General features: G+C 47.9%; 1 protein-coding gene across 1 annotated transcript in view; it reads right to left on the bottom strand.

The window, feature by feature from the left end:
- LOC149338833 (uncharacterized) overlaps positions 1–25,181 on the bottom strand; it is a 177,825-nt gene that overhangs the window by 78,733 nt on the left and 73,911 nt on the right. The window contains exons 5-10 of the mRNA XM_089550814.1: positions 23,353–23,508; positions 22,827–23,153; positions 19,839–20,162; positions 15,205–15,290; positions 1,305–1,338; positions 347–351 (exon numbers count right to left, since the gene is read on the bottom strand). Coding sequence (XP_089406940.1) covers positions 347–351; positions 1,305–1,338; positions 15,205–15,290; positions 19,839–20,162; positions 22,827–23,153; positions 23,353–23,508 — 932 coding nt within the window. The remainder of the gene's footprint in view (positions 1–346; positions 352–1,304; positions 1,339–15,204; positions 15,291–19,838; positions 20,163–22,826; positions 23,154–23,352; positions 23,509–25,181) is intronic.

Below are 25,181 nucleotides of genomic sequence, written 5' to 3' on the forward strand. Positions count from 1 at the left end.
TTGTTTAGCGGAATCTATATGCCAGCGCAGAAGACTGACGGCGGCTTTCACATAGAAAGCATTGACTACGACAGTAAGTTATTGATGGGACACGAAGAGAGTGACTTAGAGATTTTCCTACACTGCATCCTAGGACCCTTTCGTTACAATCGCCTAAAATATGGCGACATAGACCTTGGCAGGATCTTCGCCTTTCGTACCTATACGTTGTTATAAGCACTCATAATGGTTTCTACCATCTTATCACACCTTTGTGATCCCTCCGAATGTACCCTACTTAGACACACTGATGTCAGAATACCAGTTTCGCAAACAAGCTAGCCGCGAAAACCTCTACCCAATAAACCTCTTCTAACCAGGTTCTCATAATTGGTGGAGGGTTCCTCACAACACTGCACCTACCCCAAAATCTACTTGCCTAATACCCAGACCTGCACAATGTGATTAAACAAACCTCTCCGTTTAACTACGCCGTCGAGCCTGTCACACCTTGTGGCGATGTCCTCAGCCACAATATAGGTTCTGTTCCCCCTCAGAGACTTAAACCGTCGTAATGCCACCGCGGCTGACTACACATCACGAGATTTCGCGTCCTGCGCAAGTCTGAGACGTCAGAAAGTGGTCGAGAGGGCTTTGAGGACAAAAAATCACTGTACCTTGGGAGGAGGACGACGACAAAACCAAGTTCAACAACAATCGGGGAGCGCGCGACTAGGAGAGGGCCTGACATGCAGATTATAACATGATCCCTACGGTCACAAGCGTTTCCGCGTCACTGTACAGGTTCTCGTCATTGATTTGGGCCATGCGTCGGGTAGCTCTATTTCGTATGGATACAAAACGCAGTGGTTCGTGTCTACGTTCCTCGAAAGCGCGGTGAGTGACCGTGCTTAGTCTCCTGCTATGAAATCCTGCAGATTAAACCGCTGTTATATTATATTTGAAGGCGGACAACTGTAATCGAAACCACGGACAGCGTATATGAAAGTTTTTTATTTGTTGGGGTGTGAAATGGGATATCCCAAGTGTAACGATCAGAAGATGTCTTAGTTGCACTTAAGGTTAAAGGAGCAACCATACCGACATTAATGTTTTCGGATTATCAGTGACATCACATGCTTTATTTCCATAGCAATTCATGTTTGACGCAAGCAATTATCTTGCGTGAATTAGTTTGTTTCAACCTGCTAATGTTTATTTCTGCTTTCAGAACGTATCTTTGACACCCTATTTTATTACATGCTGATGAAATCCCCAAATTTGAGACTAATGTTTATGCAAAAAACGCAAGCAAGAGCATAAACTAAAATAACTTACCTCATCAGTGAAGACTGTCACCTGAAGAGAAAAAATAAAAATTATTAATATTGACGCCTTTTATGCTTAACTTTTTCCAATATGCAATCACATTGGTTTCTTTCTGGGTGAGCAGGGTGCTTGAAGAGGACTGAAAAACCTCGCAGCAGCAAGCGAACATGCGCTGTCACCCGAACTAACAATAAATTCCTGGTTTTTGTACACTGAAGCATCAAAACAAAAGCAAGTACAACCTTCATGAAGAAAAAGTGATTTGTGGTTTTGACTTTCAGACTTTCGAAATATATATGCTTAATTTGGAACTATTAAACTTGGGCTCCTCATTTAGTGTGAGGCTGGCAGTCACGGTTGGTATAATTTTTTTTTCAGAGATTCTAACACGCTGTTCTCACCGCCGTTGCATAACAAGTATATTTGGGGTCACACTTTAGATAAAATGAAGCGCAGAACCTGTGAGAAGGCTGAGCAATCTTACCAGTGGGCGTCGCACAGCTACGGGCTTCTCATGTGCTGCTATTATTGCGCACAATGGGAGATAACTGAGGCATTCTGCTTGAACGTTTATAGCCAACTCTTCCCAGTAACGGTCATTGAATAGTTCAGTTAAAGACGAGGTGAATAAAATTAGAGAAATCATGTCCCCTTACCTACATCCTTCTCCTTTATTATTTTATCACATTTATTGTTAAGGGCTACAGTCTGCCTGTAACCGCAGTAATTATTTTCCAGTAAATTCTCACATCCCTCTTCTACTCTCCAATTATGTAATACCGAATGAATCCTGATGTTTAGAAAGATCAAACTGCTTTCTTCTAATCTACGAAAGCGATATGTAAACTGTTGGTTACCATATGCGCCTTCCTTCATCAACCTATTGGAAATGTGGATGCGGTTGATTGTCGAGTAGCCTTCACAGAAGCCACTCAGGTGCTTTAGTCGAACTATGTTTATAACCCGCCGCGGTGGCTCAGTGGTTACAGCGCTCGGCTGCTGACCCGAAAAACGCGGGTTCGATCCCTGCTGCGGCGGCCGAATTTCGATGGAGGGGCAATTCTAGACGCCCATGTACTGTGCGATATCAGTGCACGTTAAAGAACCCCAGGTGGCCGAAATTTCCGCCGCCCTTCACTGCGGCTTCCCTCATAGCCTGAGTCGCTTTCGGACGTTAAACCCTAATAAACCGACCTATGTGTAACATATGTGTAACCTATGTGAAACATGTGTAGCCGACCTATGTGTAACATGGTCAAGTAAAACTCTAGTTTGGGCGAGTTGGTTCATGATGAAATAAAAACTGGTATGGCGCAAGAAACGGGGACACAGAAGTCCTGTGTTTTGTGTGCCTTCTGTGTCCCCGTTTCTTGCGCCATACCAGTTTTTATTTTCTATGTGTAACGTTACTGCAGTTCTGTTAGCAACGCCCAAGAGGTTTCACTCTGAACCCTGCAGCATGGATCTCTTTTGATCTTCAAGGTAAGGCTCTGCATGTCCGTTCCACATTTCAAGCACCTCCTGAAAGTATCGCAGTTCAATACTGTCACTGACCCCAAACCGCTCAGTCTTGCAATCAAGCCGGTGGTCACTGAAATCTCGCCGCCTGAAGTACGTCACCTTTCATAAGTGGTGGAGTTTACGCCACAGGTCGTACAAGTGCAAGGCGTTGAAAACGTCCCAGCTGGTGCATTGTCACGTGTCATCACGTCCTCGGTTCTGCCAAATCATAAGCCCACCACGACTTTTGCGCACTTACCGCCGCACAACAAATGGACGCGCATATTGCCACCTAGTATTGCCAGGTTGCGCATACGAAGTAGGGCGACGACGACGAAGTAGGGCTCGCGCCGTGAGGAATCTGTCGCTTTTGATGCCCCAGCTTGCCTGGCCTTCCCTGTCTTCGTGCCTGCTATTAAAGCCCCCTTCGTCAGCAAGTACGCTACAGTCTGGTGGAGTGTGCCGGGTACCCGTGAGCCCATGCAAGAGACCCCTCAAGGCAGCCGTCGCGCCAGCCCTGTACCGCTTTACACCCCGGTACATCGCTTCAGTCGGAGGATCCAGGGACTTCCTTCGGAGGTTGGACCATTAGAGAGCGGTGCCATGGCGACAGCTGCTCCACCTCCTCTGCAAACTGCCGCTGCCGCGCCATCCCACTACACCTTGCAGACTCCGCGGATTCCAAGACGTTCCGTAGGGAACTTTTTGAGGATGTGGAGGACTGGCTCCTTCACTTTGAACGCGTAGCTGCGTTTAACCAATGGGGCGACGCAGCCAAACTCCGGAGCGTTTACTTCAGCCTCGAGGATGGTGCTCGAACCTGGTTTGAAAACCGAGAGGACGTTTTTATCTCGTGGCATGAGTTCCGTCGTCGGCTGCTGGAGTCGTAGACAAGCGCGGATCTTCGCGAACGAGCTGAGCGTGCGCTACAATCCCGCATCCAGCTGCCGAACGAAAGCGTTCAGATATACGACGAGGACATGACGCGACTCTTTAGAAGAGCTCATCCGGCCATGCCCGAAGAAAAGAAACTCCGGCATTTGATGCGTGGCGTCAAAGAACAGCTCTTCGCAGGCCTCGTGCGCGGCCCACCATCGACCGTCGCTCCATTCCTTGCCGAGGCCACGACGATGCAAAAGGTCCTTCAACAACGTTCTGCGACTTAAAACCTGCCCGTGCATGCTGCTGCTGTCACCGAATCGTTTGCCACCGCCGGGAGCCACCACGACGGTTTGCGCGAACTGATTCGCACCATCGTGCGTGAAGAGGTCCTCAAATTTTGCAGCCCTTCGCAGCCTACGCTTGGTTCAATTTCCGCTCTTGTTCGCGAGGAGGTGCAACAGGCGTTCATGGGTCCTACCGTCGAAACACCACCTCTGCTGGGAGACTACAGCCGCCCCAGCTATGCCGAAGTTGCGAGGCGCCCGGCTGCAGCTTCGCAACCACCGATTCCAGTAACGCCTCCTGCACCGCTGTCCCCAGTTCCACCAGTCCCGTATTTCGACGATCGCCGAGCGCACTTGAGGAAGGCCGATGTCTGGCGCACACCTGACAACCGGCCACTCTGCTTTCACTGCGGAGAACCAGGCCATCTTTACCGCAATTGCTCTTATCGACGCCTCGGACTGCAGGGCTTTCGAGCCAATTCTCCCAGGCCCCTGTTTGGCCACCGGCTTCCTGCCATTGAAGACTTCCTCGCGGAACAGCGACTTTCAGCCCGTGCGCTGCATCAGCGGCGCTCATCTTCTCCGAGGCGCTCTTCCCTGAACCCGCAAAGCTCCTCGCGAGCAGCACAGGGTCGCTCGCCGAGCCCTCGCCGGGAAAACTGAGACCAGCGACCTTCGGGGGCGAGGTCGCTGAGAGTCGCTGCGCTGAAGACCTCCCGCCGCCGCCGCTACGCTCCGACCGTGAACAGATAGCACCGTCATCTGAACAAGACAGCTCCGTTTCCTTGGACATACCTGTTCTTCTCGACGGTCACAGAGTCAGTGCATTAGTGGACACCGGAGCCGACTATTCAATTATAAGTGATAAATTGGCGACTCTTCTAAAAAAGTGCTTACGCCTTGTTCTGTAGTGCATCTCCGTACTGCCGGTGGTCATCTCGTTACTCCAAAGGGTATTTGCACGGCTCGCGTTCAGATTCAGGGATCTACGTTCGTCGTCAGTTGTGTAGTTCTGTGCAATTGCTCCCGCGATCTCATTATCAGCAGACTTTCTGCGGAAGTATGGTGCTGTCATCGACATCCGCCAACAAATCATCACCTTTTCGACCAGTAAAGCGACCCACCTCGCCGATTCTTGCCAGCGCAGTGCCGCCCTGCGTGTTTCTGCAGACAGTGTCACGTTGCCGCCACGGAGCAGTGTTTTGGTTGAAGTCACCTGCAACGACTTGCATGGCGCAGAAGCAGTCGCCGAGGCTAACCGTTCACTCCTGCTTACTCAAGGCATCTGCGCCGCTCGCCGTCTACTGACGCTTCGTGGTGGCCGGTCTGCGGCCCTGGTCACTAATTTTTCTAACGAGTACCGGCACCTTTTTGCAGGAACTGCTATCGCTTCTGCCGAACCTGTTATCGATATTCTCGTTTGTATTGCGTTCGCGGCAGCCGGCACTGACGAACCTTCCTTGAAAACGTCGACATAAACTGCCACCTATCTCGGGAGCAACGACTGGCTTTGGAACAGCTGCTGAAAGAATACAAGTCGTGCTTCGCTTCGTCCTCGAAGGTTCCTCAAAAACCCATCACGCAGCACCGCATCAACACCTGTGACGACGCTCGCCCTATACGACAGCAACCTTATCGTGTTTCTGCTAAAGAACTGGCGGTTATCCAAACTCAGGTTCAGGAAATGCTTGACGATGGCGTTGTTCAACCTTCCCAAAGCCCGTGGTCTTCACCTGTAGTCCTTCTTAAGAAGGACGGCACTCTCCGTTTTAGAGCGCAGCTCTTTGGCGTCCGTTCCTGGGTTTCGCGTCGTCGTCGGCGTTGTCGTCGGCGTCGGCCTCGTAACCAGCTCCGCCCCCCTCTCATCCGCAGCTGGGGTTGACTCACTATCGGCGTCAGTGGCATCAGTCAGTCGCTGCTATCTCTTCCCCCCTCCCTTTATCGTGTTGTCCGCTTGCTGCGCGCGCTTCTGCCCCCATCGTTTGCCGCTGGGTATACACGCCGCCCCCCTCCCGCCTCTTCCTGCGAGTCTCCGGTTGTCAAAGCGCCGGCTCGAACTTAATTCCTTTCTTCGCTCCTCCTCCAATGCAACCCCTGTGCGGTGGCAATCAGAGAGCCAGATCGGTGGCGGCGGATCTGTATATGTGCACCGCCCGAGCCGAAATTGCCGCTGCCGTTCGCCACTGCGAAATTATCAGCCAGTTCTTTCTGAGCCATGAGCGAGACGACCGATGGAAGTCCTCCGTCTGCTAAAAAAAAAATTCTGTGATAGCGCATACATGTGTTGCTCGATTTCTTTGCCTCAATCTATCGAAAAGGTGAAACAGCTTATTTTCTGCGCTCAAATTTCGCATTAGGAAGTAACGTAATCGTCGGTAATTTTTTTTTGTGTCGACTATCGCAAACTGAACAGTGTGACCAAAAAGGACGTCTACCCGTTGCCGTGCATTGACGACTCGCTGGATAGATTACGGCGCGCTAAGTACTTCACATCCATTGACTTAAGAGCGGCTATTGGCAAATTGAAGTAGACGAACGGGACCACAAAAAAAAACGCCTTTGTGACTCCAGATGGCCTCTATTAATTTAAAGTGCTTCCTTTCGGTTTGTGCTCCGCCCCGGCTACGTTCGGACACCGTCCTCACAGGCGTCAAGTGGCAAAGCTGTCTTGTTTACTTGGATGACGTCGTAGTTTTTTTGGGAACGTTTGACCAACATCTCCAGCGCCTGCGGGCCGTCCTCGAAGCCCTTCCTCCGCTCGGCACACCTTACCCTGAAGCCCCAGAAGTGTCATTTCCGTTACGAAGAGCTCAAATTTCTAGGTCACGTTGTGAGCGCTGAGGGAGTGCGGCCGGACCCCGAAAAGACTGCCGCCGTCGCACGTTTTCCCGTTCCAACCGACAAGAAAGCTTTCCAGCGCTTCCTGGGTCTCTGTGCGTATTATCGGCGCTTTATTGCGGACTTTTCCACGATTGCCGAGTCCTTGACACTCCTCACCAGGAATGCCACCTCCTTCATCTGGACCACAGAGCAACAGACCGCTTTCTCTACGCTCCGCCAGCGCCTTCAACCACCTCCCGTTCTTGCACACTTCGACGAAGATGCCGATACCGAGGTCCACACCGACGCCAGTAACATCGGTCTTGGCGCTGTCCTTGTTCAACACCAAGAGGGCCTTGACAGGGTCATCGCCTATGCTAGCCGCAGTCTCTCCCGCGCCTAGAGCAATTACTCCACATCTGAAAAAGAATGCCTTGCGGTCCTGTGGGCCACCATGAAGTTTCGCCCTTATCTTTACGGCCGCCCATTCAAAGTCGTAACCGATCACCACTGCCTATGCTGGCTGGCAAATCTACGAGACCCACCTGGACGCCTGGCACGCTGGAGCTTACGGCTTCAGGAATTTGACATCACTATTGTCTACAAGTCCGGCCGCAGACACGAAGACGCCGACACACTGTCGCGTGCACCAGCTGATCCTGGCGACGCAGCACCGGATGACGACAGCGGATTTCTCGGTGCCCTCACCGCCTCCAACCTATTGACCCGGCAGAGAGCGGACGCGGACTTTCGCCCTTTCATTGACACCCTTGAAGGTAGCGATACGGCTATACCTCGCCACATCTCTCGACGTCTTGCCTCCTCCTGTTTGCGGCAAGGTCTCTTGTACAAGAAGAACTCGAAAAGAAACGATAGATCTTACCTTCTCGTCATTCCAGCCGATCTCCGGGCTGACATTCTTTTCGGCTGCCCCGATGAGCCCACGTCTGGCCACTTGGGCTTTTCACGTACGCTCGCCAGAGTGCGGAATCTGTACTACTGGCCTGGACTTTCTGCTGCTGTCAAACGCTACGTTAGAAGCTGCCGAGAATGCCAGCGCCGGAAAACGCCACCACTTAAGCCGGCGGGGTTTCTCAAGCCCGTTACAGCCCCTCGCACTCCGTTCGACCAAATCGGCATGGACCTCCTCGGCCCTTTCCCTTTGTCGCAAGCCGGCAATAGTGGATCATAGTTGCTACCGACTATTTGACTCGCTACGCTGAGACCAAGGCAATCCCTCGTGGCACAGCTTCCGAAGTCGCGGAGTTTTTCATGCACAACATCGTCTTGCGACATGGCGCCCCTTCGCACGTGATTACAGACAGAGGGACGGCGTTTACAGCGCAGCTAATCGACCAGATATTTCGGCTGAGCTGCACAACGCACCGCGAGACCACGGCCTACCATTCGCAGAGCAATGGCTTGACCGAACGATTGAACAGGACCCTTGCGGACATGTTGTCCATGTACGTAGATGTCCAACATAAAACTTGGGATGAGGTCCTTCCGTATGTCACCTTCGCCTACAACACCGCCCTGCAGGAAACTACGCGCTTTACGCCGTTCCGTCTTGTGTACGGACGTGAAGTCCAGAGCATGCTTGATGCCATGCTCCCGTGCCCAGATGATGACCAACTCGCCCCAGACGCCCAACAGTTTGCCCAACGTGCTGAAGAAGCCCGTCAGCTGGCCCGTGTGCACATCGGGCAACAGCAGAGCGCGGATGCGCGCCGTTACAACCTTCGCCACCGACAGGTTGACTACAAACCCGGTGACCAAGTCTGGATGTGGACTCCTGTTCGTCGCTAAGGCTTGTGTGAGAAACTGCTCTGCCGCTATTTCGGCCCTTACAGAGTGGTACGGCGTGTGAATGAGGTTAACTGTGAAGTGGTTCCGGACGGTGCTGCGCAACCGCGACGCCGACTATACACGGTAAGGACATGTTGGGGAGGACACGGTAACGCAACCGTGCTGATGTTTTCGCGCGCTTCAGTTGCGACACTTTGCATGTTTTTTTTTGATTGTTTTTTGTTTCACCCTTACGTCGACAGCGCTCTTTTTTTTCTCCATAAGAGGGAATAATGCCACCTAGTATTGCCAGGTGGCGCATACGAAGTAGGGCGACGACGACGAAGTAGGGCTCGCGCCGTGAGGAATCGGTCGCTTTTGCTGCCCCAGCTTGCCTGGCCTTCCCTGTCTTCGTGCCTGCTATTAAAGCCCCCTTCGTCAGCAAGTACCCTACAATATCAAGGACTTTTTCAAGTACCCTGGCACAATGGTTCCCTATTAAGTTCTACATTCGTGCCACGTCCGCATAATTTGCAACAGTTCGACAGGCCCTCCGCGCCCTTTGGTACCCTATGTGTTTCGTCCACTTGCTTTCTAGATCCTTTACGGTCTATCCTTTCCCACAATTTGAGCTACGCAGCATCACCTCACGCAGCTTTAGATTGTCTCGTATTAACTAAGGCGTGCGCACCTAGGCACGTACCTGCCTGGCCTGTCAGCACTCAAAAACGCAGCCGCACACGGCAACTCCGTTCAGGTTGTTGCTTACGCCTCAGCGTGTTTGGACAACATTTACACTGCAATCTTGGGCCCTTAGCCACCTTCTGCTGGATATTCCTATCTACTTACGTGCGTCCATCGTTTCACTGGTTAGCTCGAAGCTTTCCCACTCGCCGACGCCACCAGTGACAATGTCGCCAGTACCTCCATCGCCGACTTTGAACTCATGATATGGGTACCACCGTCTGTCAGCACCGATCGTGGCTGCTAGTTTGAGTATTCTTTTCTAAGAACCTTATGGCGCTGGTTGCAACTTCTTGAACTCGCACCATCGTTTACCATCCCATCTCTAACGGCATGATTGAACCGTCTCATCGTCTGCTAACATCCCTCAAAGCACAACTGGATGCCACTCACTGGACAACATACATAAGACTTGATCTGATTAGCCTGCAGGATGCATTAAAACAAATTCAGGGCTCTACCCCGGCAGAATATTTCTTCGCATCACACCACGTCCTCCCGCCGAATTTCTCCACACCACTGATGGACACGACGAGAATAATGGCGCTGACGTAGCGGGACGAAACTGCTCATAGTGCTACGTAGACGGTAGACGTAATCTTAAACGTCAACAGGAGTCGGTGGCGAGGTCTCGAAGAATTCGCCAGGGACACGGAGAGTAGTTTCAAATGTTAGATCTGCGGCACAGATAGAAGAGTCACTGCGAGGTGAGGTGCGGAGACCAAGCAGGACGAACGGTAGGAGCTCAATCCACGGTGAGGAAAAGCGGACACCATAAGTGAAGCTTGCAACTGCCGTTGAAAAAGCTCAATGACTCCGTTCGAAATCGGATGGTAAGAGGTGGTGATGTGATTGACGCCGAGGAGCCGAGATAGGTTAACAAGTAATGTGGAGTCAAATTGAAGACCACTACCAGTCGTAATGGTGGAAGGGACACCATAGCGGCTTATCGAGAGTGTGATGAGTGCTCTTGCTATCGACTCCGCCGTTATGTCCAGAAGGGGCATCTCTTCAGGCCATCTCGTGAACCTCTCAATGCAGGTTAACAGGTAGCAGTGGTTCTCGCAGGGAGAAAGAGGAGAGGATGGAAGATGTGCTTCACAGCTGAATATATTGCTAGCAGCTCTCGGCCGAAGGTGCTGCAGCGGCGCTCAGGGGGCGGAAGCTTCTTCGAAAGGAAGCCGATTGGCTGCCAAACACCAGCGACGAACTGTTGCAAGGCCGCGCCGACAGTGTCTGATGTGTCAGCCATGACGGACGTGGGCGCGTCCCATTTGGCATGAAGGAGGAGCGTCGCGTCGGCAATGGCTGCTTTGATGCCGCTGCATGCGCAGTCAGCGGCATCGGTCCAAGCAACAAGAACGGTAGGCTTGCTGGTGCCCGAGAGAAGGTCGTGGAAAGGCTGCAGTATTGCGGCGCAACAAGGAATGCGTCCGCTCATCGAGCATCTGGAGGGCCTTAACGTCGCTGTTCCGCAGCTTTTCGTTCGAGGTTTGGGTTCCTACATTCTCCGAGATGACGTACTTTACAAGAGGAACTTCGCGAATAACACAGAAACCTTTCTTCTGGTTGTGCCATCCGAACTCCGTCACGAAATCTTGCACGACTGCCACGACGAGCCATCAGCTGGCCATTTGGGTGTTACCCAGACGTTTGTCCGCATTCGTGCGAGCTATGACTGGCCAAAGCTGCTCTCATCAGTCCAGCAATATGTGAGGATCTGCCGTGACTGCCAGCGACGAAAGACACCACCAGTTAAACCTGCAGGGCTTCTGCAGCCCATCCCACCTACAACCTACATCCTACAACCCCTTTCCAGCAAGTGGGCATGGATTTGCTGGCCCAATTCACATTGTTTTCCTCCGATGACAAATGGATTGTTGTGGTGAAGGACTCCGTAACGCGGTACGCCGAGACACGGGCACTTCCCCACGCTAGTGCTGCAGAAGTGGCTTGGTTTTATGACATCCATTGTCTTGCGTCACAGTGCGCCATCAGTCGTCATCACGGACCGTGGAACCGCCTTTACGGCGGCATTAATGCGATCTCTCTTCGAACTTACCCACACCAGTCACAGGAAGACCACAGCCTATCACCCCTAAACCAACGGCTTGACTGAACGCCTCAACCAGACGCTTGCAGATATGCTTGCTATGTATGTCGACGTTGAGCCCGGTACGTGGGACGAAGTTCATCCTTATGCAACCTTCGCCTACAACACGGCAGAACAGGAGACTACCCGTCTCACACCTTTCCAGCTGGTCTACGAACGGTGTGTCACCACCATGCTGGATGCTATGCTACCAACTGGTCACAGTGACGCAGACATCGGCAGCTGTTCTGACGTTGACACATTCGTCCAGCGGGCTGAAGAAGCCCGCCAACTCGCAAGGTGCCGGATTTGAGATCAACAACAACTCGACGCCGGTCGCCACAACCTACGACACCGATACGTTCGGTACGAGCCCGGCGATTCTGTGTGGATATGGACACCTGTGCGCAGCCGTTAACTCTTCGAAAAGCTACTCCGACGCTACTTCGGTCCGTACGACGTGGTTCGTCGTGTTAGTGACGTCACTTACGAAGTTCTTCCGCGGGACACAACCTCCTTACCACGTCGGCGCCATCCGACCGAGACTGTCCCCGTGTTTCGCATGAAGCCCTACCATGACAGGCTGCAACCCGCCGTTTTACCAGCTTAACATCTCTCCGCGTTCTGTGCCCTCCGCCCTCTATACTGAACATTACCTTTGCTCTGCGTGTTCGTTCCCGGCGTCGGGCCGCCACTTTGATGGAAGGGGTAATGGCGCGTGCTCATGGGAGCGCGCCGACGATAAAGACGAAGTGTGCGTGTGTCAGTCGACGAAGAGGAAGTGTGTGTGTGGTTCGGTCAGCGAGTCAGCCATCTTGTGAGTTCTCTGCTGTGCGGTGAACTTTGCTGAAACTGTGAGCTGTGCCAGTCCTGTGTTCGTTACAATATTATGAACAGGTTTTTTTTTTCAAAATAGGAAAGGCTCCTAGGAAAATATTGAATGAAATAAAAAATCTAACTGGGAAGAACAATGTACCGTTCTAAATATAGTCACACCCACAGGCACACTAACCGATCTTAGAGCAGCCACTGCCGTCAACGCCTATTTTGCCACGAGCGCAGTGTACGAGCAAGAAAATGATGAAGAAGAGCAAAACATGGTTGATAACAGCTTTCTGTATTATGCTTCTTTTTTTTTCTTTTCTTCGAATTATTCTCTTTTCTCTCTTTCTCTCTCTCTCCAATCTAATCTCCTTTATATATATATATATATATATATATATATATATATATATATATATATATATATATATATATATATATATTATGATTATTATTATTATTCTTATTATTTGTTTTCTGTTTTGTTGATTTTTTTTTTTTCATCCTCTCCGTGCCCTTCTTGTGGTAGACTCCCCCGGTGTTCCTCTCCCGTGTGCTTTCCTTTTGCCTTTACTACGTACAGGTGAATACCAACCTTTTCCACCCGATTCTTGGCCGATCCCCCAGAGTGGGTATGTGCCATTCTGTCGTAGGCTACAATAACAATAACAGCGTGACGATAGTGAACTTCATGGCACTCGCACCAGTGTCTCCTCATGAAATCGACAAACTTATCAGTGGTATTAGAAATGACGTTGCTTCTGGTTTTGATGAAAATAAAGCAATTACAGTTAAACATGTGTTCGAAATAATATCCCCCATCCTAGCAGATATAATAAATAAAATGCTTGAGACTGCAATCTTCCCTGACTCGATCAAGATAGCTCGCGTCTGTCCTACTCACAAGGGTGGTGCTGGAGGAGACAAGCATCTATAGGCCAATCTTGGTCCTGGCTGTTGTATCGAAAGTATTTTAAGGGGTGATAAATACAAGACCAGAAAAATTCTTCGCAAAATATGGGGTAATAAGTGATATGCAGTTCGGATTTCAAGAAGGCAAGTCTACCGAAGACGCGCTTTTGAGTATCAAGCATATTATACATAACTTTGAGCACAGGCCTTACACGCTACGATTCTTTGTAGATCTACGGAAAGCTTTTTACTCAGTATGTCACGATCTTCTATTAAGTAAGCTAAAAAGATACGGTGTTCGTGGCGTTGTCCTTAAACTGATAGAGAGTTACTTAAGCAATAGGCTCCAATACGTAAGCGTCCACCAAAAAACGACTACAAAAATAGTAATTAAACAAGGTGTTCCTCAAGGCTCTATTCTTGGACCGCTATTATTCTCAGTCTATATTAATGATCTTTGTAGCATCTATAATTCTCCTAAACTAATAATGTACGCAGATGACATGAATATTTTCTTCACTGCACGTAACCTTACGGAGCTTCAGGAGATTGTTATTAAATATATGGAGTCGCTTTCCGACTGGTTACGTGCCAACAGGTTACAGTTGAATACTAATAAAACCAAATATATTATATTCACTTCAATTAACAAGTAAATGAAGGATGATATTCATATTACCTTTGGGGGCACTAAGTTAAAACAAGAGGTGAAGCAAAAATTTCTGGGAGTATGGTTCCAAGAAAACTGGTCTTCGAACACCCACATTGATAGTCTTGCTCTGGAGCTGAGTTGATCGCTCGGCTGCTTATACACAATAAGTTCACCTATACCTTTGTGGCTTAAAATTTCTCTCTCTTTTATTCCAGACTTTCCTACTGCATTTTGGTTTGGGGTACAACCTCTAGTAAAAACTACCTCCGAATACTAAATTTACAGAAGCGCGTACTTCGGTTACATAAAAGATATGCAGGACACCCACACGACTTACCAACATCCCCACTGTTTGCAAAGTATTCTCTGCTAAGAGCTGATGAAGTTTATTGTTTCAAGTTATTTCATTATGTACAAAAACAAAAACTGCACGCATATAGCAGTGCCACTGAAACACACACGCTCACCCTTCGGAGGCAAGAGCACAAGAATTATGGCAAGCAGCATTTAAATTACCAAATTCCGGTGCTTCTAAATAAACTGCCAGTTAATGTCGACCTGAAGAAATCAATTATGTAAAAAACGGTCAAAACAAAGGCTATTGAGAAAGAAATTGCGCTACCAGTGACTTCTCTCTTAAAGCCGTATGTAGCGTCTGTAAAACAGTGCTCTTTTACTGTGTGTTTTGCATGTCGCCTTTCTTTTCTTTTTTTCATCCTTTTCATATTTACATATGTTCACCACGATGACCGAGCTTTGCATCTGTGTTCATATTTTTTTTTCTTTTCTTCCTGTCCCATCTACTGCAAAAAACCGTCATGTGTAATGGATCCTGGATGACATAGAACTGTGTAGAGTGCACCTACAAATGTGTGAGTTATTTTTTTAATTTTTCCTATAATGCTGTAGAAACAGTATGGGAGGGAGGGCCTCGTCAGGCTAGTAGCCTTTAGCTTTCCCTTCGCCTTTTCCTTGTATTGGAAAGAAACCAATAAACAAACAAACAAAATGTTATTTGGCAATTTCTACATAAAGAAGAAATAAAAAATGGGTTCAAAAGCCATTCAAAGCCGTCGGAAAATTAACATTTGGGGGCCCTGTGCGGCCAAAAAAGAAATTTGCTCAAGAAAAACAAAGGCAAATCAAACCACCTTTGCAAACAAAACCAACTCATCGCTATTCTCACTGGTTACACTAGTGGGGTTGGCTTCAAAACACCTGTATTCAGAGTGCGTTTCCATGGCCGTTGGCAAAGACGTCCTGAATGCAAGATTTCAGGCCACATTTCCAAGTCGAGAACGAAGCACGAAAAGAACTTGTGCAATCAAAAGGAAACGTTTACAGAAAAAATCAGGCATGGTAGTTAAATAAGCAGTGTACAGACAAAATGTCACACTTACCGTGAAGTAGTCCACAATTTCCGAGGCACGCCAGGAGACAACTGCTTTAGAAGAATCAATGGCATTGGCCGACACGTCGTAAGAATCTGCGACAAGTGTAGTCAACTTGGGGAGGCGTATTGCGGTGGGGTTCAGTACTTGCACAAATTCCTTTTCCTTCGTTCAACTCCAAACACCCCGTATGCAGTGGTTAACTGTTTGAACGTTGTCTTACAAATTAAGCACGCTTTTTTGGAGCACGTCAACGCTGCTTCGTAAGAATACATAATTAAATTCAAAGGCGCCAAACCATAAGCACACACACACACAGGAGAAGAAAGACGAGACAGAGCGCCACTCACAACTGATTTAATGTGCAGAAAAACACGTACATATATGTCACTGTCGGCGCATGCGCAAGGAAGACATCCAGCTTCATGAAGATAAGCAGCGATCAAAAAACGCTTTTTCAGCCTTATACAGGTTTATCGACGTTTCACTGACGCACAAGTTGCCCCTCTTTTCGATATGGAATGCTTCTATCAGTTCCCTGGCTTTTGTCACACTACTCTTTGCCAAAATCCGCACATCAGAAAAGCATGGTTCACAAGTACGCGACGGGCAGGTTCTGATGTGCATGGGCAAATGGGGGCCATCTTTATTCTGTTCTACATTCCTTTGGTGTTCTCTGATCCGCTCATTGACACATCGCCCGGTTTGTCCGATGTAGGAACTGCCGCAGGAGAGGGGAACTTCGTACACAACCCCTACCGCACATTTCGTGAACGGTCGCCCATGCCTGGTTCCGCAGCCACTTTCTTTTACTTTTTCTTTTCTTTTGGCTATTCGAGAGCAAAGGCTTCCGAGCTTTTGGGGGGCGGTAAAAACGAGTGGCACCCCATGCCTACTCGCAACCTTCTTCAGGTTGTGGGCCAACTTGTGCACATACGGCACAGCCACCGGTCTCACCTCTTCTCGAGGGACCTCCTCCCCTACTCCTACTACCTTCTTCAACTTCCGTAGGAGGCTTTCGGCAACCTGTGTCACGACCGAACCAGGGAACCCAGCTGAAGCCAGCCTAACCAATTGATTATCAAAACTCTGTCGCATCTTGTGAACACATGACTTCCCTAGAGCAGACTCAAGGCAAAGAGAAGCAATTCCTCTTTTAACTAGTTTTGAATGCGAAGAGTCGAATGGCAGAAGCCCCTTTTTTGCACGTGGAGCATATGCCCAACACACCTGATCCATACAGAACTCAATGTTTAAATCTAAAAACTGTAAAAGATTGTTTTCAGGCAGTTCATCAGTAAAATCCAAGCCTTTTACATGTTGTCTAAAAAGGGATAAAACACTGTTTACTGTACCAGCGAAGTTAGAGCTGCCGTCCTTAGTTAAAACAATCAAGAAATCGTCAATGTATCTAAAAACTTTAAAAACATGGTTAGTTGGCAAAACCTGCAGAAGCTTTTTGTCAATTTGTGACAGAAAAATATTGCATAAAACCGGGGCGACACACGAACCAATGCAGATACCGGCCTTCTGCAGAAAGAAGCCTTGGTCAAAAGAAATAAAAGTCGACTCTAAATAAAACTTTAACATACTTAAAAAATTATCAGTAGAAATACCGGCTGAGTTCTGAAATGAAACAGGATCATTTCTTTCAATACAGTCCCGAACAGAAGTAAATAGGGCATCATGGGGCACGGAATAAAATAAATCAACAACATCGACTGAAAAGGCACGCCCAATCCCAGTCTGAGATTTCAAGAAATCACAAACATCTTCAGAATTCTTGGTAAAAAACGGGTCTTGTAAATCTAGCTTGCTCAAGTGCTTCAACAAGTAGAGACTAATATGCTTCTGCCACGACCCCTTTTCCGTAACTATTGTTCTGAAAGGTAAACCAACCTTGTGTGTTTTCACCGAGAAGAACACATTCAGGGCGTTATTTTTGGTATTCTTGATTTCTTTAGCAAGGCTGGACAAGCCCAAACACTCGCACATGGATACTGCACGGTTTTTAACTTTTGTGCACTTTACAGGGACAGGCGTAAAATTCTTCTTAATCGCTTCATCTGCTTTTTTCGAGAAGTTATCATCGGACAAAACAACAAAACCACCCTCCTTATCAGCTTGAAGAAGAGTTAAAGAATTTTTGCTGAAGAATGACACGATATTTCCGCTAAACATTTCGCTGCGTTGAGTAGGTTTTTAATTATGAATAACTACCAACTAGCCCAACAACAAGTTCTTCGTAAGAATAGTAAGGGAAAAAACTTACAGCGCGGTCGTAGTACTCGTTAATATGTCATAAAATTGCATTTCATGTTGTTGATATATCCGACTGAATAAGCAACTTTTCTCAATATTTGTGCCTTGTTCTGCAAATTGCAATACCAAAGTAGCTTTGACAGTTTCGCTTTCTCGACAGCGACGCTGCGCCTATTTCCCGGCTGCTTTTATTGCTTCTTTTGATGGTACCAGCGCTTCGCTACTGCGTGGTCGTGAATTTGGCGATTTCCGAGTGTCGTAATCGTCGTTCGAGTTTCACACTACTATCCAGGTTTCTAGCTTCTCCATATATGCTATCGCACCATTAGTTATGTTGTTATGTTTACTTGTAACTCCAAAAAAGATGGACTTGGCAAGTCCTAGAGGCGTTCAGAAAATCTTGTGGGAGTCAGATGTACGCGGCCACCACCTGATGCAAAAGAAGGTCGCAGCACGCACAAGGCACTGCCATCCCCCCCCCCTCTTCCCTCCGCCTTCTATGTGAATTTGAAGTGAATTTGAAGAAATTTAGGTGAGCAAATGAGATTACAATTCTATGAAAGGGTGGCCGCAGCTGGCACTGGACAAGGTTAATAGAAAGATATGGAGAGGCCTTTGTCCTACAGTGGGCGCAGGGAGGATGATTATGATGATGAGCACCCCACAAAAATGATGTCTTAAATGGGAGCACTGGAGACTAGACTAACAAGAGCAAGCATTTCATTGACATGATTCATCAAAGATATTTTCAGGCACAATACTATGTGCGCCAAGAAACTCAGCGCCTTCAGGCCACTTTACTATTCGGTGATGTACAAGCAAAATATCAATATTTTTCTACACCCCACCGCAAAAAAAACTGCAATGTTTCAAATCATACGATCCATCCGTAGGCTAAAGAAGCGTAGCGTGTTGGGCCAGTTGGTGTATATAAGTAGAAAACCAACAGAAAGGACGCGTTCAAAAGCAGGAGAAGTACACAGGACAGCAGGAAAACGCTGGAAACCAAACAATCTAATGACGTCCTGCCTTCTGCGTCAGCACCATCGCCTATCTTCCCTGCAAAGCCCGGTTTTATACCCACTGCATAAAAAAAACGTTCTTCCGCCGCAGGACATGATTAGTTTGATTTCCAGAGTTGTCCTGTGTACGTCTCTTATTTTTGTGAACGTGTTCTTTCAGCTTGCTTTCCACTTACCACCCATAGGCGTCTGCCTATGAAATTAGGGCACCCCTCCCACGGACTTCTTGCACAGATTTACGATAGAAAACATGTCACATTCTACTTCTCCGAAACCTTTTCATGATAGAGGCGCATAAAATAGATAATAATGCAATGATAGAGGCTTCCAGACATTATCAGAAGTAATTTTCACTTTGAACCGGAGATAGTAAATTAGAGCTCATATGTTTGTTGATTATTGAGTACACTTGTGCAACAGGGGCCCCCAAACTTACGGCGTTATGCGAATCCAAGAAGGCATCTGAAACTCGGCATCGGATTTCCTTCTATTGATTATATTTTTCGGACCCATGTTATTTTCAGTTCAAAAGACTTCGGCAAACGCTTGCGCACGGTATGTTTTCCACGAGATTGTCACTTTTTTCGCCTTTACTTCAATTTTTCGATAGAAGGGTGTCTGAGGGCTCTTATTTCGTGCACGATGGATGCTCGGAGATATATATATATATATATATATATATATATATATATATATATATATATATATATATATATAGACAGACAGACAGACAGACAGATAGATAGATAGATAGATAGATAGATAGATAGAGAGAGAGAGAGAGAGAGGAAAGGCAGGGATATTAACCAGGAAGGATTCCGGTTGGCTACCTTGAAAAGGGGAAGGGAATGAGGGGATTAAAGAGGGAAGAGAGAAGGAACGGGAAACAGTCACAATCTCTGAATCAAGGCAGTCTCTCTCAAAATGAAATGATTTTCCGATGAAGCATTTCTAGATTACTGAAGTGGAGGGAGACGCGGTCGGAGGCCTCATGCTGAACCGAAATTCCCATCGCATATGACAGAGAGAACACTACGCTGCTGGTGGAGTGCAGAGAATTTTGCTACACCCTCTGCATTACGTGAAGCCGATAGCACCTATTGACATCCCTGGTGCCAGTCGTAGCTGCATTGCGCATTCGGCACATTTCCCTGGCGACAGACTCCCTATTCGCGAACTCCACGTTCTGTGCTTGTTAAAGCTTGCCTGTAAGATCGGAAAAATGAGCGAGCAAGGCTTTCTATCTTAGCCGCCTACGTCTTTAATGTGAGATAATGGTTATGGTAGCATTGAACATGTACGATTTAGCAACGCCGGGACTTCCAGCACGTGGTTATCTTATCAAGTGATTCGACTTACCGAGTGGAACGCTGGCGCTGACCTCAACTTCAGGACCCCGAAAAGTGGCGCCAGAGTAGGTGGAACCCACTGCGCTCACATATAGCAGGTAGCTCATGCCTCCTTGCAGAGGCAGCGTTGTGTTCAGCACGTTCTCCTCAAGCGACCACTCTTTCGGCAGCTCAATCTCCTGTTCTCCTCGTGGACCCTGGCGCTCACCGATTGCTTCCCAGCGCACGTGGAAGCCAACTGGCTGACTGTTCCAGGCCGAGGGACCCACTATGTTGAGCACCACGTTTCTTTGTTGTGGCGAGAGCACCGACACCAGTGCTGGCATTTCAGGTTCTGTAAGGAGGCACGAAAAGTAGCAGCGTTGTCTATCACATCTGGAAGCCAAACTCTAGCGCCATCTGCTACAGGAAATGAAGAATCTGCTACCAATGAAAGAATCTGCTACCTTACCAAAGGATATTAAACCTCAGGAGATACCCGTCACGCCAAGCTCACTCTGACCGTGAACAGTTGCAGCGTTGTCTATATGGTTGACGCGGAGTTGTTCGGGCTTTTCAAATACGGTCTGAACCTGATCTCGCCAGTTAACATGCAAAAACCTATCTACAGTGGAGCCTCTCCTTGATTTGGAAAATTCCCTGCGTGTCACATTGTGACCTAGACCCATACATATAACCCTTTCTGCCACGTTGAAACTAGCAGATGTCTTTTTTATGCCTTACGCTTCGACCCCAAGATGAAGTGCACGCCCCGTGATGACACTGCAAAGTGAACAGAGTGTGAAGAAAGCGCGTATAGCTGGCAATAAAAATTGAACTTGTACATTAGCCCGCATGCCCTAGAAATGAGAATAACTGCATTAGTGAACTCTATGCGAATAGCTAGCTAGCCATAGGGCTGACGGAAAAGTTTTCAACTGGTAAACAACAGATAAAACTACGCAAAATATGAATCAGAAACATTTTGACCTCCCGTGCTCATTGGCAACGCTGCTTGTATCGTCATTATGCGCCATCACATTTTTACAGTGGATTTCTTGCGAGCACCTTTGTTTTAGAAATCTGTTCAATGTTGAAGCTTTCTTTATGATAGAATACAGTGTGGACCGCTTTCATTGCCATGGTACACACCTCCAGGGCCCACCAAAACTTAGCATCGTGTTACAACGCCACTGCACGCGGCGAGGATACAGTCATCGCTAAAGGCAGATTACCTAGATGTTGTTTATTAGCTCAGTGATATAGAAGTAGTTAGATATGTGTGATTATAATTCGTTACATGAATACGGCATCAAATAGTCTTGAAGTTTCGTCTTTTGGACACATTTGTTGGTTTTCTCTTGGGGCGGCTATTACAGCTACAGCTACATCGGCAGTTGGCGTTTCTTGCTTATTTGTATCAGTATACTTGTTTTAGTGGTTATGCGTTGTGACACCTACTTATGTACTGTGGCGCCTACAACTCATGAGACAAAATTAAAGAGCCGACGCAGCCTTGTTCCTGCACAAGTTGCCAAATCCAGCATCAGCTCAAAGCAGCATTTTATATCAGGCGTTTCTAAGAATGCCTGAACTTGGATTTTCGAACAATTACACGCTGGCACACGAAACATTGTTCAAGATGCAGAGAAAGCACAAATTACGTGCTTAAAAATGACTCTTACAATACTTTCTTTGCTATTCTGTAACATATAACATACTGCTGATTAAGATGGATGGTTTTCAAAGTTGTACAGTGTACCAATAATTTGGTGCTAGTTTTGTATATTGTTCGCAAACCCATTTACAATCGAGTGTATATCCACCAGTTTTGACTGTCTTGTTACAAAAGTAGAATTGAGCTCATCAGATCATAGAAAGAGCTAGCAGTTCATCTTGACACCGATCTCATATGGTATCATCTTATTAACCTCATTGTAGAGGCATACGCTCCCTCCTCCACCCCACATACAGGCTCGTACGGAAGTAAACGAGGGACGCAATTGTCTTCTAACATTTTTCTGGCGTTCGCAATTAAAAACTGGCAGCTCTTATATGTGCACGCTGGTAGTGAACGCTAACGCGCTTTCTCCTTAATAGATCGTGTTTTTTTCGGTCCAACAGGAAAGCCGTGACTGCAATTAGGACGGAATAGCGTGCTGTGTTAACTTACGTCCTTACCGGTACACACAGCAGATAAGCATCCAACAAACTTCCAACCGCCGCTGCAATCTACTTTTAGAGGCAACTTACGTGAGAAATTTGGGATTACAATGAAGTATAATACATGAAAGGCGCCGTTTCCGCGCAGCATTTAGCTCTTAGCTTCATTTTTCTGCATACACACGTGGCATCTCTGTCACAGCTTTATGGACTGCACATTCCCTGACGACATCTTTTAGTCACCGCTAGTTAGACTTTTCAGTCCCACCAGCCCTAGGTAAAAAAACGCACCACATACCACACATACCTAGCTCCATGTACATGCAATGAATAATAACATGCAGCCACACATCGCCTCAAAAACGAATCTTGGGGAAAATTCTTGTTTTCCGTACCCAGTTACTATCAAGCAATTAATTTTGTTCTTATCAAGGGCTTTCGTTCTGCGCAACTATTTTAAAGTTCTTATGTGCTCACTTTCTACTTTTGTGTAAAGCTGCACGTAATCTCCATGCAAACTGGAAACTGTATATGCAAACTGTAAATTCATTTTGCCGTTCCTCAGTCCGCAACGGTGGCACATCTGATTAAATCGGCGGAATTAATATGCGTAGTCAACAATATTATTTTTGCATTGATTCCTTAAAGAGTTGACGGTATTTTTATTTGAATTTTACCTTGCAGGGAACTTCTGTCTGAGAAATAAGCCCGGCCTGTGCATGTAGGACATCTCTGTGGTCCTCAAAAGTGCCTCTAAGGGGGCTGTGCATAATCACGAAAACAAGGGCAGTTCTGGGATGTAAATTTCTTTTTAATCTCCGCACTCCAACTATTTCCATTTCCTTGGCTTACTCACCAGAGGGAAGTGTGCGGAAAACCGCCGAGGCCGCTCTACCAAGCTTGTACGTAGTCTCCGGTTTTCCACTTTCAGTGTAAAAGGGCCGAAGGATTATCTTGTAGTCTGTCCACGGTTTCAACCATTGCACCTGGTACGACGTCAGCCGTGATGATATGGAGTTTTGGAAGGAGTGTGGCACCGATTTTCCGGACAAAATGTACCCGGCCAGTTTCAGCTTCTGGTCTGGAACATGTCGTGTGATCTTCGACCAGGTAAGGTGTGCAGACGTGCTCGTCACTCCTCGGCTCTCTAGGAGAACCTCTGTCTCTAAGTAAGATTGTGGAGCTGGAAGAGATAAAAAAGTTTTTATCTGCGGTGCTTCAAAGCACTTTCAAAGATTGCATTTTGAATAGAAATTAACCGGAGGAGTGCGTGATAGGGGAGTCCAAATGAAGCTCCCAGTTAATACATTAGACATTTAATAGCTGTTGACGTCAATGGCTTGATTTTAGAGAATGCACAAGCAGCTTAAAAAGTATCTCACCACAAATATCAGGGCTTTCGTCATAAACCTCTTGGTCACTCTCGTCTGTGCCTACGGCGCAGTCCACCGTTCCATTGCAAACGGCTGTTGAAGGAATGCTAGTTTCATCATCACCCGAGTGCGGACAGGAGAAATCTTTCTCTTCATATGCAGAAACTGTACAGGTGAAAGCAAAGGTTAAAGAATATCCTTATGCTTTACTATTAGCCTTGGCCACAATATATCGAAATAATTTACAACTTCTAAGTGCACTGCAGCGCGGTTTGCAAGTTATGCTTTGTCAACTTGGCAGATCATCTAAATATACAGCATAGTGTTTGTACCCGCCTTTTCATAGATACAGGTAGCAACTCAAACAGCCACAGTGTAATATTTGCAAACTGCAGGTTGGAAGAAACTCTAGGAAACAAGGTGTGGAAGATTGGTTGATAATTCAGGGGACCCACACATACATCAGCATATTGTAACGTACTTGCTGACGAAGGGGGGTTTAGGCACGAAAGGGAAGGCCAGGCAAGCTGGGGCAACAACAGCGACAGACTCCACACGGCGCCAGCCCTACTTCGTCGTCGTCGCCCTACTTCGTATGCGCCACCTGGAAATACTAGGTGGCATTATTCCCCCCTTATGAAGAAAAAAAAAAAAAGAGCGCTGTCGCTGTCGACGTAAGGGTGAAACAAAATATAAAAAAAACAAGCAAACTGCCGCATCTGAAGCGCGCGAAAACATCAGCACGGTTGCGTCACCGTGTATAGTACGGCTTAAGCCGCACAACGTGCACAGTGTCAGAGTCGGGCTGTCGGCGTCGCGGTTGCGCAGCACCGTCCGGAACCACTTCATAGTTAACCTCACTCACACGCCGTACCACTCTGTAAGGGCCAAAATAGCGGGAGAGCAGTTTCTCACACAAGCCTTGGCGACGAACAGGAGTCCACACCCAGACTTGGTCACCGGGTTTGTAGTCAACCTGTCGGTGGCGAAGGTTGTAACGGCGCGCATCGGAGCTCTGCTGTTGCCCGATGTGCACACGGGCCAGCTGACGGGCTTCTTCAGCACGTTGGGCAAACTGTTGGGCGTCTGGGGCGAGTTGGTCATCCTCTGGGCACGGGAGCATGGCATCAAGCATGCTCTGGACTTCGCGTCCGTACACAAGGCGAAACGGGGAGAAGCGCGTAGTTTCCTGCAGGGCGGTGTTGTAGGCAAAGGTGACATACGGCAGGACCTCATCCCAAGTTTTGTGTTGAACATCTACGTACATGGACAACATGTCCGCAAGGGTCCTGTTTAATCGTTCGGTCAAGCCATTGCTCTGCGGATGGTAGGCCGTGGTCTTGCGGTGTGTTGTGCAGCTCAGCCGAAAGATGTGGTCGATTAGTTGCGCTGTAAACGCCGTCCCTCTGTCTGTAATCACGTGCGAAGGAGCGCCATGTCGCAGGACGATGTTGTGCATGAAAAACTCTGCGACTTCTGAAGCTGTGCCACAAGGGATCGCCTTGGTCTCGGCGTAGCGAGTCAAATAGTCGGTAGCAACTATGATCCACTTATTGCCGCCCTGCGACAAGGGGAAGGGGCAGAGGAGGTCCATGCCGATCTGGTCGAACGGAGCGCGAGGGGCAGTAACGGGCTTGAGAAAACCCGCCGGCTTAAGTGGGGGCGTTTTCCGGCGCTGGCATTCTCGGCAGCTTTTAACGTATTGTTTGACATCAGCAGAAAGTCCAGGCCAGTAATACATGTTCCGCACTCTGGCGAGCGTACGTGAAAAGCCCAAGTGGCCAGACGTGGGCTCATCGTGGCAGGCGAAAAGAACGTCAGATCGGAGGTCGGCTGGA

This window comes from Amblyomma mixtum, chromosome 6 (genome assembly GCF_055824585.1).
Source record: "Amblyomma mixtum isolate Tamu chromosome 6, ASM5582458v1, whole genome shotgun sequence".
NCBI lineage: Eukaryota > Metazoa > Arthropoda > Arachnida > Ixodida > Ixodidae > Amblyomma > Amblyomma mixtum.